This window comes from Rhizophagus irregularis, chromosome 18, assembly GCF_026210795.1.
Source record: "Rhizophagus irregularis chromosome 18, complete sequence".
In the NCBI taxonomy this organism is placed as follows: Eukaryota; Fungi; Glomeromycota; class Glomeromycetes; order Glomerales; family Glomeraceae; genus Rhizophagus; species Rhizophagus irregularis.
In genome coordinates this window covers 585,446-599,678 of record NC_089446.1, presented here as the reverse complement: position 1 = coordinate 599,678, position 14,233 = coordinate 585,446, and the positions used below count along the sequence as shown (strand labels likewise).

Sequence of the window (14,233 nt, the reverse complement as noted above, 5' to 3'; positions counted from 1 at the left end):
ATTATATTGTAAAAGTATTTTAAAGACTTGTGGAAATAACTTTATTATACTGTAAAAATATTTTAAAGACTTGCGGAAATAACTTACTACATCGTAAAAGTATCATAAAAGTATTGTGGAAATAAATTTATTATATTGTTAAAGACTTATGGAAATAACTTTATTATATTGTAAAAGTATTTTAAAGACTTGCGGAAATAACTTACTACAGTCAGAACTCGATATAACGAACCCTCCGTTCAGGTGATTTTAAGTCGTTATACTGAGTATTCGGTAAAACAAATATTCTTGTTATATCGAACTTATATGTAATATTTTTTATAATTCGGTTTATCAATTTTTTTGTAATATATGCTATTATTTATTATATTATTATAAAATTGATATCATTATTATTTATTAGAAATATTAATAAATCCTATTCGCATTATTATATTATGTTTATAAAACTACTATTATTAGAAGTACTAATAAAATTCCTATTCGCAAATTACATATTCATCCAAATTTAATTGTAGCATAAATTCCGATTTAAATCTCAAAACTTTTCTTCTAATGCCCTTCAAAATTTTTAATTCGTCACTAGTAACCTCATAATTTTCTGGTGGAAAATTATGAAAAGTAATTAATTTTTCAACGCTGCTTAATACATCACTTAAGGAAATATTAGGAATAAATTCATTTTCATCGTCATCTTGTACTGTTTCTGCATTATGTCTTGATCGCACAGTTTCAACAATCTCATCATCCTCCAACAAAATTTCATCTTCACCTAATTTATCAACATTAATATACTCCAACCCAGATAAAGTATCATCATATGGCAATTTCTGTATAGCATCATTTAAGTTATTTTCATCATTTTCCCTATTAAAATTAAGCTCTATATCTACATCTCATTCATCATCTGGTGGAATAATACCAGTTTTCAACCAGCAATTTTTAATGGTGAGAAGGTCAACCTGATTCCACGCTTCAACAACAAAATCAATAGCATTACGAATATTAACAGGAGCAATAGGTGTATTTAACTCTTGTGAAATATCGTATTCTTCAACTCTATTTTCCACTAACAATTTTCTATACTTGGCCTTAATTTTAATAATAGTTAATAAAAGATGTTAAAACAATCATTTCAAATATAAACTTATCATACTTACTTTGAAAGAATTAATAATACCTTGGTCCAGAGGTTGTAAATATGGAGTTGTATTAGGTGGTAAATAATAAATTTCAATATTACTAAAAGAAGGCAATTCATGTTGTTTACCATGTGTTGGAGCATTATCAACCAATAACAGGATTTTTTTACGGCGAAGACACATTAACTTGTTTAATTTTTTCAAATAATCAAGCCAAATTGATTGTTGCATCCATGCAGTTTTATTCCAATAATATTGTACAGAATCTTCAACTGACATACCACGCAATGGACGAGGATTTTTGTACTTGTGAATGAATAGCGGTTTAAGTTTATCTTCACCCGTAGCATTACATGTCAGCAAAATAGTTACTCGATTTTTTGATTTTTTAGTTCCTGTTACGGGTCCTTGCGCAAGAGTCTTTGATGGTTCTAGTTGCCAAAATAATGCTAATAAAACAAAACAATCACAGATAAATAAATAAATTACAAATAATTTATAAATAATGATAAATTTAAAAATACCCGTTTCATCACAGTTGTATATATCTTCCAATGCATATTCAGATAATTTTTCTGTAACTTTTCGTCTATATTCATCAATTTCTTCTAATGAAGGACCACTAGCTGCTTCTCCTGATTTAATATATGATTGAACATTATTTCTTTTTTTAAAATTTGACAGCCAGCCTGCAGAAGCCGTAAATTCAGCAAATCCAAATCTATCTGCAAACTGCTTGGCTTTTTTTTGTAAAATATCACCCCTTAATGTTTGGTTTGCAGCTAAAAACTGAGACATCCAAATTCCAACGGCGTCATCTATTTCTTTATACATCGGTTGTCTAAATCTTTTCCTTTCTAGTTCTGAACTTGAAACAGACAGGTATTCAGATTTCCTTTTTAAAATATCGCTAACCATATTAGGTTTAACATTATATTGACGAGCAAGTTCAATATTTGGAATAGACGGATTATCAATTTTCTTTTGGCAAAGCTCTTGCTTTTGAGCTACAGATAAAGTAACGCGCTTATTTGTAGACATAACAATAGTAGAAGAGTTAATAAAAGGGGCAAAAAAATTATCTTGTAATTATGGGATATTTAACTTAACTTACATCTGTTATTTTACTCTCTTTGGTGAAGATCGATGAAAAATCGGCATATAGAATAAAAAAAATTTTTTTATAACGATGATCGGTATACAGAAAAAAAAATCGGTATCGGTTTATCGCGAATAATGCAATATAACTGGTTTACAGATTAATGTCGGTATAGCTATATCACGAAATTTATAATAAATTCGGTATATAGTAGTAAAGTTAATTATATGTGGATTTGGTTTTGAAAAAAAAGTCGGTAAGAGTCAAAATCGGTTTATCCCGAATCGTTATATCAAGTTCTGACTGTACATCGTAAAAGTATCATAAAAGTATTGTGGAAATAACTTTATTATATTGTTAAAGACTTGTAGAAATAACTTTATTATATTGTAAAAGTATTTTAAAGACTTGTGGAAATAACTTTATTATACTGTAAAAATATTTTAAAGACTTGCGGAAATAACTTACTACATCGTAAAAGTATCATAAAAGTATTGTGGAAATAACTTTATTATATTGTAAATTAAATTATAATATATTACACAAAATTCGTAAATTTAGATAAATAATATTTAGTTGGATCAGAAATATACAGTACGTCATGCATAAATCTAGTATCCTAATAGATCTTTATGCAGTAAGCCTTCTGATCACACTTTTGTCGATAGCATGCTAACGTCTAAAGAGTGAGGACCATTCCAATAAGACTTATTAGATATTGTATGTAAGAAAAAAAAGCATCATTTAATGTCAGTTACCTACTGATTGATTTTTCTAGCTTTGGTTCAGGAAGGTTCTCTCTTGAATTTTACGACTTCGTTGCTTTTTTCTCTTTTTTTGGAAACTTTATTTTCTGTTTCCTTTTTAATATAAAATTTTTATTTCTGAAAAAACAAAATCAAAACTCTATATCGTTTTACCACAAATCCCTTCTGCCTTCCATACTCTCTTATATGGTGTTCGGCAATTTCCCAAAAACTAAATTGTGCACCAACAGACAATTCCAAAGGTTGACTTAGCATAGGGTATTGTGTTGAGTCAAGACCTTCCAGTTTCGTCCAGAGAATAGACCCCGTAAGAATATTTGTATTACTTTCACCTTCTTTATCAAGTTCTATTTGTTCTATATGTATTAAATATTGAGTTAACTTTTGTTTCTTTATTTTACTAGGTAGGAATACACATTAACTTCAAAGTTGTCTCCACCTAACAAATAAGCAGATTCAGCCAGTGTATCAGTCTTCATAATTAATTGTTTTCTATAACAATATTATAGCTTTAATAGCGTAAAAGTGTATTACTTGATCCAAGATGGAAGAGTTCCCCTGTAGTATAAAACAAAAAATAAAAGCTTACCATTTCTAAGAAAGAAAGCCTACATATTTAAACGTGATAACTGTCTTTTTAAACTTTCATTAATATTTTTTTTTTCCAAATAAAGGAACGAAACCTACTTAGAAAAACAAAAAAGAACGTTTGAAACTACATTTTTAAATATCAAAAGAGAGCCTACCGAGAAAAATAAATATGTTTCTCATATTTATTTATTCGAAAAGGAATAAAACCAGAAAACCTACCGAGAAAAAAAGTAATGTACTAAGTAATATTAGTAATAATGTTTACTTTGTTTATATTACAAATTACACGTGATTGAAATCACGAAATTCCACGTGACTAAAAATTTTCGATAAAAAAAACTTAAAAGTACCGCTAAATTGGTTTAACATCCTGTTAATGTAACAGACAACGTTCAGAAATAAAATAAAAATGAATAATTTATTTACAAGAATTTTTCATTGTCTAAAACTAAATTTAGTTTTTCTTTCAATTACATAATATATATTGGATAATTTTATTGTTTGATTAATCATATCGCATTATAGAAAAACTCATTTAGCAAATAAGGTTGCGATAAATCATGACTTTCTATTAAACAATTATCTACACATTGATGAACAAAATGAATTTTTGGCATAGAAGTTACAAGAGATATAGGGAAAATATTAAGATATTTTTCTCTTTCTGTACATATTTTGTACTTTTGACACGTCATTAAAGTATCAAACCCATTTCTTTCTTTAACCTTTTCAAACCAATTCACAAAATAGAAAGGATATGTTTTATCATTATTATAAGTATGCAAAAAAATTGCCTTTACTATTGCGTATGAAGTTCCTTCGTTTTCTTCTTCAATTTCTACTATATCTCCAACACGTATTCGTATTATTGATGATTCATCATTATCGTTTAACACTTTGTAAGTGATATAATTAAAATAAACAATTTTCTTATTATGAATATATTCTAAGAAATTGAAATAATCTTTGTAAGCCATTTTTAGTCCATTATAAATATCTCCATCAATTGACATATTTGGTTCAAAATTATTTTGTGAAATTTCATAATATTTCCATTTAATTCGATAACGAATTTCACAAATAAAATCAACTGGGGAATTAATTTCTTCTTCGTCTATATTTAATAAAATAATTGATTTATTGTTAGTAAAAAAGAAAATAAAATAAAATTATAAAATAATAATACCTATTTCTCTAGTGTCATAATTAGTTACTGATGTGGCATACCAAGAAGAAAGTAATGATCTAAAAATGTTGTTTTGATAATATCCGTTTCCCAAAGTGTTGTAACGAGAATCTAACGTGCCATCTATAATATTACACAATGCTTGTAAAGTATTATATCTCTTTATCAAATCTCTTTCTATCATTTTGCCATTTGTATGTGAAACAGCACCTTTGAATGTCCTATGAACCATTTCCTTTATTCCAACGGTACTATTTACTAGTGTAGCAAATGTCTTAGCATGACATTGTAAATGAGCGTTAATATGTAGGTTAGGAAGATGAGTAAAATTTTGAGGGAACATCTATAAGATAAATTAACAATTAATAAAAGAATTATATGAAAAATGTTAAGTTCGTTTTATAATATTGTGAAATTATCAAATAAATCAATGATCATTACCTTAGTAAGTAAAATAATTTCTTGCTTTAATAAACTATTTAAAGTTTCATATGACTCATCATTAAAAGATAGATTAAAACAAAATCTAGCACACTTTGCTACGATTGCCCAACATTGAATTAATCTGTTGATTACTAATCCAGAATTAACGGATAGATTTTCTTGTAATTCATCAATCGAACGTTGCTTTAAATGTTTAAGTTTTAAGAATCGTCTAAGAATATGTGGTAAAATCATAGCCAAACGTAACCGATCTGACATCATAAAACTTTGTCGATGTGTTACTGGATTTGGTAGTTTATGCCATTGTATGGGCATTTCAAATATTTTCCAAGTTTTGATAAAATCATTATTTCCAGTTGAACTAAACATACCGTATAGTTCTGAAATTAAGCAACCTTTTTTTATTATAGAGTTGCTTAATTTCGGGGTAGTATTTTTTTGAATAAAAATCTGAAAAATCTGAAAAATCCGAAGAAAACTGTGCATTTAAATGATCAAATATATGATCTGTACAATATTGTGATCTATAAATCAGCCGCGCATTCTTGTTTCTCATGTTTCAGTTAAAATTTACTACACAGTATGCCACAAAAAAAAAGAAGACATATTAGCACCATTAGAGAAATAGTTGTTAAGAATTACTGTAATTTGGAACAATTTGCATAATTAATGTTTATAATACTTAATAAAATTGTCCATCATTTTGAAGTGTTAAGTGATTTTAGCAATATTAAATGTTTCTTTATTACGTTTATTACCTTTTTATTACAGAAGTTCGTGAGTTGCTTATTTTCGGAACTATAATAATTGGAAGGTTGCTTATTTTTGGGGGTTGCTTAATTTCGGAACTATACGGTATTAAAAGTACAATCCATTAATCTTAATATTTTACTAGCAATAGCGTGGTAAATATCATGAGGAGTTTGAAGTAAGCGATTAAACATTAAATCATCTAACACAGGTTTTTGATTTTTCAATCCAAGTTCTGAACATAAAACTTTCTGTTCTGTTAATGAATTTGAACTTAGTATCTTTTCAAATTCACGATCCATCAATTGGTGATAATGTAGTTCTTTAGATAAATCATCAAAGGATTTTAAAGATTCATGTTCTTCAATCATACAAAATCTACAACCTTTTTTGGCATTATGTCTCATAACTCCCGCTAAGTCATTCCCCTGCGGAAGGTCTGCAGTTACAAGACCAAGTCCCGCTACAACCAATGTATCTTCACCTTGAATATTAATAATTTTCTCTTTTTCTAGTTCCTTTAATTCTTTTAAGAAAGGGCGAATAAAATCTTTAAATTTTCCACCAAAAGGGACAAAACCTATAACAAAATGGTTTTTCAAAAGTTTTCGCATTGAAAATGGCATATTGCCAATTTGTATATATACACCACCAAGGGAGTGATAAACATTTCTATAAGTACCAAAATCATCATAATAGAGATCTATAAATAATTTCCAAATCGGTAAATTACTTGAATTTTGAGGAAAAGAACAGTATTCGGATGGGTGCCTAATCCTGTAACATATGTTTCTAATTTTCCATGTATTTTCATAACGGTATAAAATTTCGTCAACTTCATATGAATAATAAGATAGTTTTTGTTGGTCACGCAACCATACTGACGTTTTATTAACTAGAACTCTGGGATCAACTATTATTGGTTTGTCTTCTAATAACCACCTTGTATTGATATTAGAAGCACGTTCAGATGTTTTGAATCGATCTGGAAGTTCTTCGAATCTTAAAAACCTTTGCAATTTTAATTTTACATTTTCATTATGAAAAATTATGGATGTTATTCTCATGCAATTTAAATGATTTGATGTTATTATATGAACAAATTCTCCTGTAAAATATTCGACTAAAAAGTATTATTAAAAAAAAACACACTATTAATATAATTTAATATATAGTTAATTAATTAAAATACCCAAGAATTATAATTACCTGAATTTATTATGATGCTATGTTCACCAAATAATGGAGATTGTTGCCAAAGTTCGCCATGCCAAAATTCACTTTTGTTTTCTATTTCAATTCCTGGACCATTGTACATTTTGGAAACTAGAGATGGATTAGACAAAATTTTTGTTAAAGTATCAATCAATGATACTGGATATGCTTCTCTAGTAGGTTGTGAAGTAGATTGCGTTTTCATATCAGATATCGGTATTGTATGTTTTTTGATGGTTAATAATGGCAATTGATTTCGGCTTGTTTCCTTAAAATTTCTAATATTCGTAGAAACATCTTTGATATCAAAATTTGGATGATTCAAAATTTTGATTAAGTCTTCATATGCATTTGTTGCTAAAGAAAAAAGTCAACTAAATTAAAAAAAAATTATATTAAAAATAATAGTTAAATTTACTAAATTTGCTTACATATCATATGTTTAGTAATCCAAGCAAATATTGAGGCAGAAGTACTTGATGAAAAATAAGGACCAAATTCGCCATCAAATGAAGAATTAAGTAATGAACTATTTTCAAATATATTTTCAGAATCAGAATCGGAAATGTTTTCAAAACTCTCATATTCATCAATATTTTCAGGTAATTCATTTTCATTCTGTTCAAAAATTTCTATAGGCTCCCATCAATATTATCAGGAAAATCATTTTCTTCTCGTTCAAAAGGAATCTCTATAGGTCCATTAAATTCAATATCATCGTTGTTATAGTTTTTATCGCTATCACCTGAATATTAATAAAAAATTATTATTAGAGGGATGAAACGGATGGTCAACCAACATGATGCATTTTCAAATTCCTCAACCTTATAGTAAGTTGTTTACACAATATAATTACCTACCCTCATTCATTATTAATTCAGTACTATTTAAAGAATTATCATCTCGTTGTCGTAAATTTAAACTTCTACTTTTACTCTTAATACTTCTTTTTAAAGACATGTTAAAAATTTTGTCTTAACAATAATGAGGAGAGGCTGTATTAGCTACAATCACATACGTTAAAAATTTAATAATTAAATAATATAATATCGGTTTCTATTAAAAAAAAAATGTTTTTTCCTATATGCTGAAAAAGAATCATAAAAAATTTTTTTCTTTTTATCTAGATCTTGATTTTGTGACTACTCATCGACATTCATTTAAATTAGTTCAACACAATTTGGTACATATTTGGAAATTGAATGTGAGGCTTTTACATCAATCGATAATTATTCGGATAAAATGAAACATTCAAATACAGACATTGTTATTATAATAATAATAATAAAAATCATGAAAATTCTTAATGCACTATACTTAAAACTTTAATTAATAAGCAAAATAAATGGTAAGTCAAAGTGCGTATTATCAAGATATATTTATTTTTGGTCTAATAATTTAATAAATTAATAATATTCTTTATTTCAGATACAGTAGCTACCAGAAGTCTTTATTTAATAAGTTAGAAGAGACCTGCTTCACGCAATTTGTAAATGTATTTACTGAAATTTATACCTAGCCTGCTTAATTGTACACGTTAATTAATGTCATTAATGAAAATTCATAAAAATAAAAATATTAACTAAAACTTAATTTGGTTTTCCTTATTTTTAAAGGGAATATATTAAAAAGCACAGTTGGTCTGGGAACCTAATGTGGTCTAGTCTGTACTGTTACACAGATCAAGAAGAATACATTTGTGTTTAAAGACTGTTTTAGGTAAGAACTTTGACTTTAATTGAAAATAAAAAAAAATGCGGTTGAACTGCACAATATTTATTTTATTAATTCTGCGATAGTTAAAAAAAATTCGCTATTGGTACTGCTTTATAAATTCAAGTGCGATTTTAAGAAATTAAAGTTCAAAATTTGGATACTGCTTGTTTTATAGAATTTAAAATACTTATTTTTTATTTTTTAAAAAAATAAACTATTATTCTTTATTATTCTATTGATAATCTTCTTTTTTTATACCCTTCTCCTTTTGTAAATGTTATTTTAAATAAACTGATAGCATCTACTTTTTCAATTTTCACTTTTTTTGTTGGATCGATTCTATTATATCAATTAAAATTAGAATAACTATAGTATATAATTAAATAAAATAATTACAACTACTTACTACCTTGATGGTAATGGAATCTTAGTTTCAAATCTGCCGGTTGGAATTAACTTTTTAATACAATGATTACCTTCCACTATATTGATGTTCTTATATTCGCCACTGATGATAACAACTTTATCATCATCATCTACATAAAGACTTATTTCATCTTTATTATTGATGGTTGGTATATTATATATAAAGAAAATATCATTTTATATTAAATTAAAAATTAACTAAACATCAGTTAAATATTATATTTAGTAAAATTTCATGTTAAACAAACAAACATAATTACCCGTCATCATATAAATTATATAAATTATGAGAAGGACCATAGTTTGAATCTACGGTCTTCTATATAAAAATAAACATAAACATTAGTAATAATAATAAATTAATTGCTTACATTTTTTTTAAAAAAAATAAATTAAAATTACATGTTCAGCTTGCTTTTTTCTTACTAAGGGAAAAAAATGGATTGTTAATTCCTCCTCACTTTCTTGACCAATTTTAAATTTTTTTCCATCTACTTCTTCAAAGAAATTAATTTTAGTTTCCTCGTCAACGAAATGAATAAATCCATAACTAAAAGTTAAATCTTCATTTAATTTCATTTAATATTAAAATTAAAAAATATAATTAATAAGTATATACATACTTCTCCTTTCTTTTTTTGAAAATATGCGCAAAATTTTGTGGAATGGTTTCATTTTTTTTGATCCAATTTTCAATAGTTAATGACGTCATACCGGCAAGATTATCACCACCAATAAATAATGAGCAATTATCTGGGTGGCATGGTTCTATTTTATCAAAAAAATAACACCTTCATCAAAGAAGGTAAAAAAAATAACACCTTCATCAAAAGAAGGTAAAAAAAATAACACCTTCATCAAAAGAAGGTAAAAAATAACACCTTCATCAAAAGAAGGTAAAAAAAATAACACCTTCATCAAAAGAAGGTAAAAAATAACACCTTCATCAAAAGAAGGTAAAAAAAATAACACCTTCATCAAAAGAAAGTAAAAAATAACACCTTCATCAAAAGAAGGTAAAAAAAAAATAACACCTTCATCAAAAGAAGGTAAAAAAAAAAATAACACCTTTATCAAAAGAAGGTAAACACCTCAAAAAATACCTTTATCAAAAGTAAACCCACCTCCAAATTCCATTTTATTAAAGAAATTAAAGAAAAATACTGTTTATTTATTTCAAAAACTAGAAACAGCGAAAACAAGTGGGAAGATTTTTTTTTGTCAGTTATGACGCGCTATTTAAGGTACAGTATATTACGTCATTATTTATATGATTATAACTACTTACACGTGACAACAAATAATTGTAATAAAACTGCTATTGGTTTTGTATCGACTGATTCGACTCATGTGCCAAAAGAGAACTATTTTATAAAGAATTTTCATCTATAGATTGATGAAAAATCTAGATATCTATTTGTGACTCGTCGACATTTATTTAAATTAGTTCAACACATTTTTGGAAATTGAATATATGGGCTTTAATTGATGTTTAGTATATATTTTCTTAAAATGTATTTTTCATTTTATCCGATTGATGTAAAAATTTAATATTTTCATATAATGTACTAAATAAATAAAATAAATAGATTTGTCATCTGATTGTCAACTATTTCTAAATTTGTTATAACAATATAAATATTTCGTTGTTCTAGTAACAATATTGAAGATATCAATATTAGACGATATCAATGATATATCATCATGTAATCAATTATACGAATTTGTTATATTAATATAATATCGATTATCTATTTTTGCAAATCCTTACACAATGATCACAATGATCAGATCATAATATCTACCGTCTTCATGTGTTCTTAACTCTACTATATGCGATTATTCGTGACGAATAAATACCCCTGAATGTAACAAAATTGTAATTGTGTCCACTTAAATTTAGGTATTGAAATACGTGAAAATTCTAAAATACAAAATTTTAAATCTAGTAAGAAAAACCAAATTTAATTTTTGTAGAAAATCTAAGGTAGCGCAATTTATCACAAAATAAAATTTTTTCCTATGTTTTTCAATTTCTCAAAAATATTTTCTGTGTTTATTTACTAATTAATTTTATAAGATTCAATCAAATAACACTTTCTTATAGTGGTGCTACTTAATTAAATCTTCGATATTTAAATTGTTTACAATATCATGACCCGAAAATGAAGGAACTTTTATATTGATCGTAATATGGTTTAAAGTATCTTTTATAATGTCTTTAGGACTTATTGTGGATTTTTTTTGTTCATAATCTACTACAGCTTTAAACGATTTCAGCACAAAATTGTGGAGCCTTTTATGATCTTCCTTCATTGCTTCGAACTTCATTTTGTTAATGGCTTTAAGATGCAAGCCCAAAATATTTCTCCACGAATCTCCAATAAAATCTTCTACCCTATTAATAAACAAAATCAATAGACAAAATCAATAAATTTAATTAATTAAATGATAATGCTAAAACCTTCCAAATACTTACTTTTCACCACTATCAATAAAAGTGCGAGCCATTTCGGTCAAAGTTGCTATAAATTTGAACTGAAAGTCTGACATTTTTAGGCCACATTCACGACGAAGTTCTTTAGCTTCATCTCTGTAAAGTTCAGTTCGTAAATGCGGATGGGTTGCAGAAATGATTGAATTAAAAATGTGAGAATTTGCTATCCTACATCTAAGGAACAACAGCTTCAATTCTTGAATTAAAAGCTTTTTATTTTTGTCCATGGTTTTCTAAAAAAAATAAATTTTATTTATTTAAGATCACACTAGCTGTTTGGTATTAGAGAACTACATATTCATTATAGTCTAATAAAATATTAATATTACCTTCTCATTTTGAATATTTAATGACTCATTTACTGAATTCCCTGCTGGCGTTTCTTTTGAATCACGAAGTACGTTTGCTAATTTTAAAATTGACAGATGATCTGCAACGAAATTTGCGATTTGGAATTCGCTATATGATTCTAAATTAATACTAAAAAAAAAAATATAATTTAAATTCATTTCTTGTAAGCTATCATTAATTGAATTATAATATTCTTACTTGTTTTTTTTAATCTCACTTTCTTCTTCCAGATTAATAATGTTATCCGGGTTAAGTGGAATAAGTTTATCCTCCTCTAAACCAACATCACTTTCTTCGCTTACTACAAAAAAAAAAATTGTTGTTTAACTCTGAGATTATTAAAATCATAATTAAATTAAGTCGTACCACTATAGTCAAGATCTTTGGGAACTGTAATTTTTACGGTACTATTTTCAGCAGCATTAGGTCGTGGTTTTTTTGAACCTCTTTTTTTAACAGTTTCCTCGTCTTCGATATTTGAAGTTCTTTTCGAGTTACTTCCATGTTCTATAATAACGAATATAATGAATTCTCTTTATATTTAAAAGAGATTATTTATCGTAATATTATTTACCTTTTGACGTGTTTTGTGCGTTAGGTAGTATTTTTTGATTAGATTTTTTGGGTGGCATTTTTTTTTCTGGAAGAAAAATTGAACGAGAAAAAATTGAAAAAATCAAATATTAGACGCGTACATTAAATATTTAAATGTGATGTAAGGCGCGTAACGATCATGTGCATCCAGGTAAATAGAGTAGTACAACTGATTCATCGTGGCTTAATTTGTTTGAACATTATATTATTACAATATAAGAGTGTAAGAACTATTTAAGGATTTGATCTTACAGCTTTATATATCATCCAGTCAATGTCATATAATGATAATTTTACTAAACAAACTTTATTTACAAAATTGTCGTTACATAGTAAAATTCCGATCATATGGTAAGCTCAATCTGTAACTTATAATTTCAGTTTATTTTAATCCATGTTATATACAATATTAGTATGATACCTTGATTGTAGTCTAACTGAACTAGTACAATAGTCTAATTTTTTAAGTTCCTCTTTTACATTAAAGTTTGGTATGTAAAAAGATTTTATACCAATTAACATACTTTTTGTAACAAAATTAGTAAGCTCATTTAAAGATACTTCATTACCCTCAAAAGATTCTTTATATACACAAGAAAGATGTGAAGCAAGAATCTGTCTGCAATCATTTTCAGTAATAATATCATTTAACAAACTTTCGAATTCTTCTAACTTAATATTTCTAATAAAAAAAAAATTAAAATTAAAAATATAATATACTTTCAGTTATTAATTTTAATTTCACATTACCTAAAATAACCCTCAAGATTTCGCGCTTTATTTAAAATTTCTTTTTTGTAATTATACCTAAAATCTGAAAATTTTCCCTTGCAAATTTTGATGTATTCTTCAATTTGACTATAGTTCATTGCAGGATTTATTGATTTTAATAATATTTCTAAGAAATCGTTTGAAGGGCTTCTTGTTTTTAAGAAAAGTAATTTTAATTCATCAATCAGAATTTTGTTAAATTCTTCCTTAATATATTATTAATCAAATAATCAAAATTAGTAATTTTTTTTAAAGAAAAAATATGAAATTTTGTTTAATTTGCTTTTTTACCTTATCCATTTTGTTTTAAACCTGGTAGAGAATACTCTGTCGCGTTTATATTTTTAAAATATTATGATAACGTAAGTATCTGCACTAATACAAAATTGTACACCATCGTGATTATAATTAAACGACAAGCACTGCATAAAATATCACCCTTTAGGCGTACCCACTTTAGGTATTTTACTCGATATAAAAAATTTCCCCTGGCTTAAGACCTGAATATAATTCACTGAAGTTTTGTATTAGAACCCGGGTAGTATTTATATAAATTATATAAAAAATAAAAACTAACGAAATTCAATAAATAAATTGAATGCTGATTTTAAAATAATCCTATGACTTGTGCAAATATATATGTGGCTTTGATTTTATCGTGACATATACGTAATTAAATTTTTT

General features: G+C 26.4%; 6 protein-coding genes across 6 annotated transcripts; all 6 read right to left on the bottom strand.

Moving 5' to 3' along the window:
- Positions 1-479: 479 nt before the first annotated feature.
- Positions 480-2,183, bottom strand: OCT59_009771 (uncharacterized protein; the record flags this gene model as incomplete). The annotated part of the gene is made up of 4 exons (XM_066132590.1): positions 480-830; positions 963-1,091; positions 1,545-1,591; positions 1,667-2,183. 4 exons carry the CDS (start codon positions 2,181-2,183, stop codon positions 480-482), a joined length of 1,044 nt encoding a protein of 347 aa, XP_066000219.1.
- Positions 2,184-4,108: 1,925 nt separating this feature from the next.
- On the bottom strand, positions 4,109-5,598 carry OCT59_009770 (uncharacterized protein; the record flags this gene model as incomplete). Its single annotated transcript, XM_066132589.1, has 3 exons — positions 4,109-4,713; positions 4,786-5,128; positions 5,227-5,598. The coding sequence occupies 3 exons, from the start codon at positions 5,596-5,598 to the stop codon at positions 4,109-4,111; spliced, it is 1,320 nt and encodes a 439-aa protein (XP_066000218.1).
- Positions 5,599-6,077: 479 nt separating this feature from the next.
- OCT59_009769 (uncharacterized protein) lies at positions 6,078-8,154 on the bottom strand (the record flags this gene model as incomplete). Its single annotated transcript, XM_066132588.1, has 5 exons — positions 6,078-6,505; positions 6,713-7,102; positions 7,189-7,551; positions 7,626-7,826; positions 8,055-8,154. The coding sequence occupies 5 exons, from the start codon at positions 8,152-8,154 to the stop codon at positions 6,078-6,080; spliced, it is 1,482 nt and encodes a 493-aa protein (XP_066000217.1).
- Positions 8,155-9,137: 983 nt separating this feature from the next.
- Positions 9,138-10,473, bottom strand: OCT59_009768 (uncharacterized protein; the record flags this gene model as incomplete). Its single annotated transcript, XM_066132587.1, has 6 exons — positions 9,138-9,249; positions 9,320-9,457; positions 9,597-9,655; positions 9,739-9,886; positions 9,960-10,104; positions 10,440-10,473. 6 exons carry the CDS (start codon positions 10,471-10,473, stop codon positions 9,138-9,140), a joined length of 636 nt encoding a protein of 211 aa, XP_066000216.1.
- A 975-nt stretch (positions 10,474-11,448) lies between these two features.
- Positions 11,449-12,816, bottom strand: OCT59_009767 (uncharacterized protein; the record flags this gene model as incomplete). Its single annotated transcript, XM_066132585.1, has 6 exons — positions 11,449-11,734; positions 11,816-12,066; positions 12,163-12,313; positions 12,383-12,485; positions 12,551-12,691; positions 12,759-12,816. 6 exons carry the CDS (start codon positions 12,814-12,816, stop codon positions 11,449-11,451), a joined length of 990 nt encoding a protein of 329 aa, XP_066000215.1.
- A 349-nt stretch (positions 12,817-13,165) lies between these two features.
- Positions 13,166-13,849, bottom strand: OCT59_009766 (uncharacterized protein; the record flags this gene model as incomplete). The annotated part of the gene is made up of 3 exons (XM_066132584.1): positions 13,166-13,460; positions 13,529-13,755; positions 13,841-13,849. 3 exons carry the CDS (start codon positions 13,847-13,849, stop codon positions 13,166-13,168), a joined length of 531 nt encoding a protein of 176 aa, XP_066000214.1.
- Between the last annotated feature and the right edge of the window lie 384 nt (positions 13,850-14,233).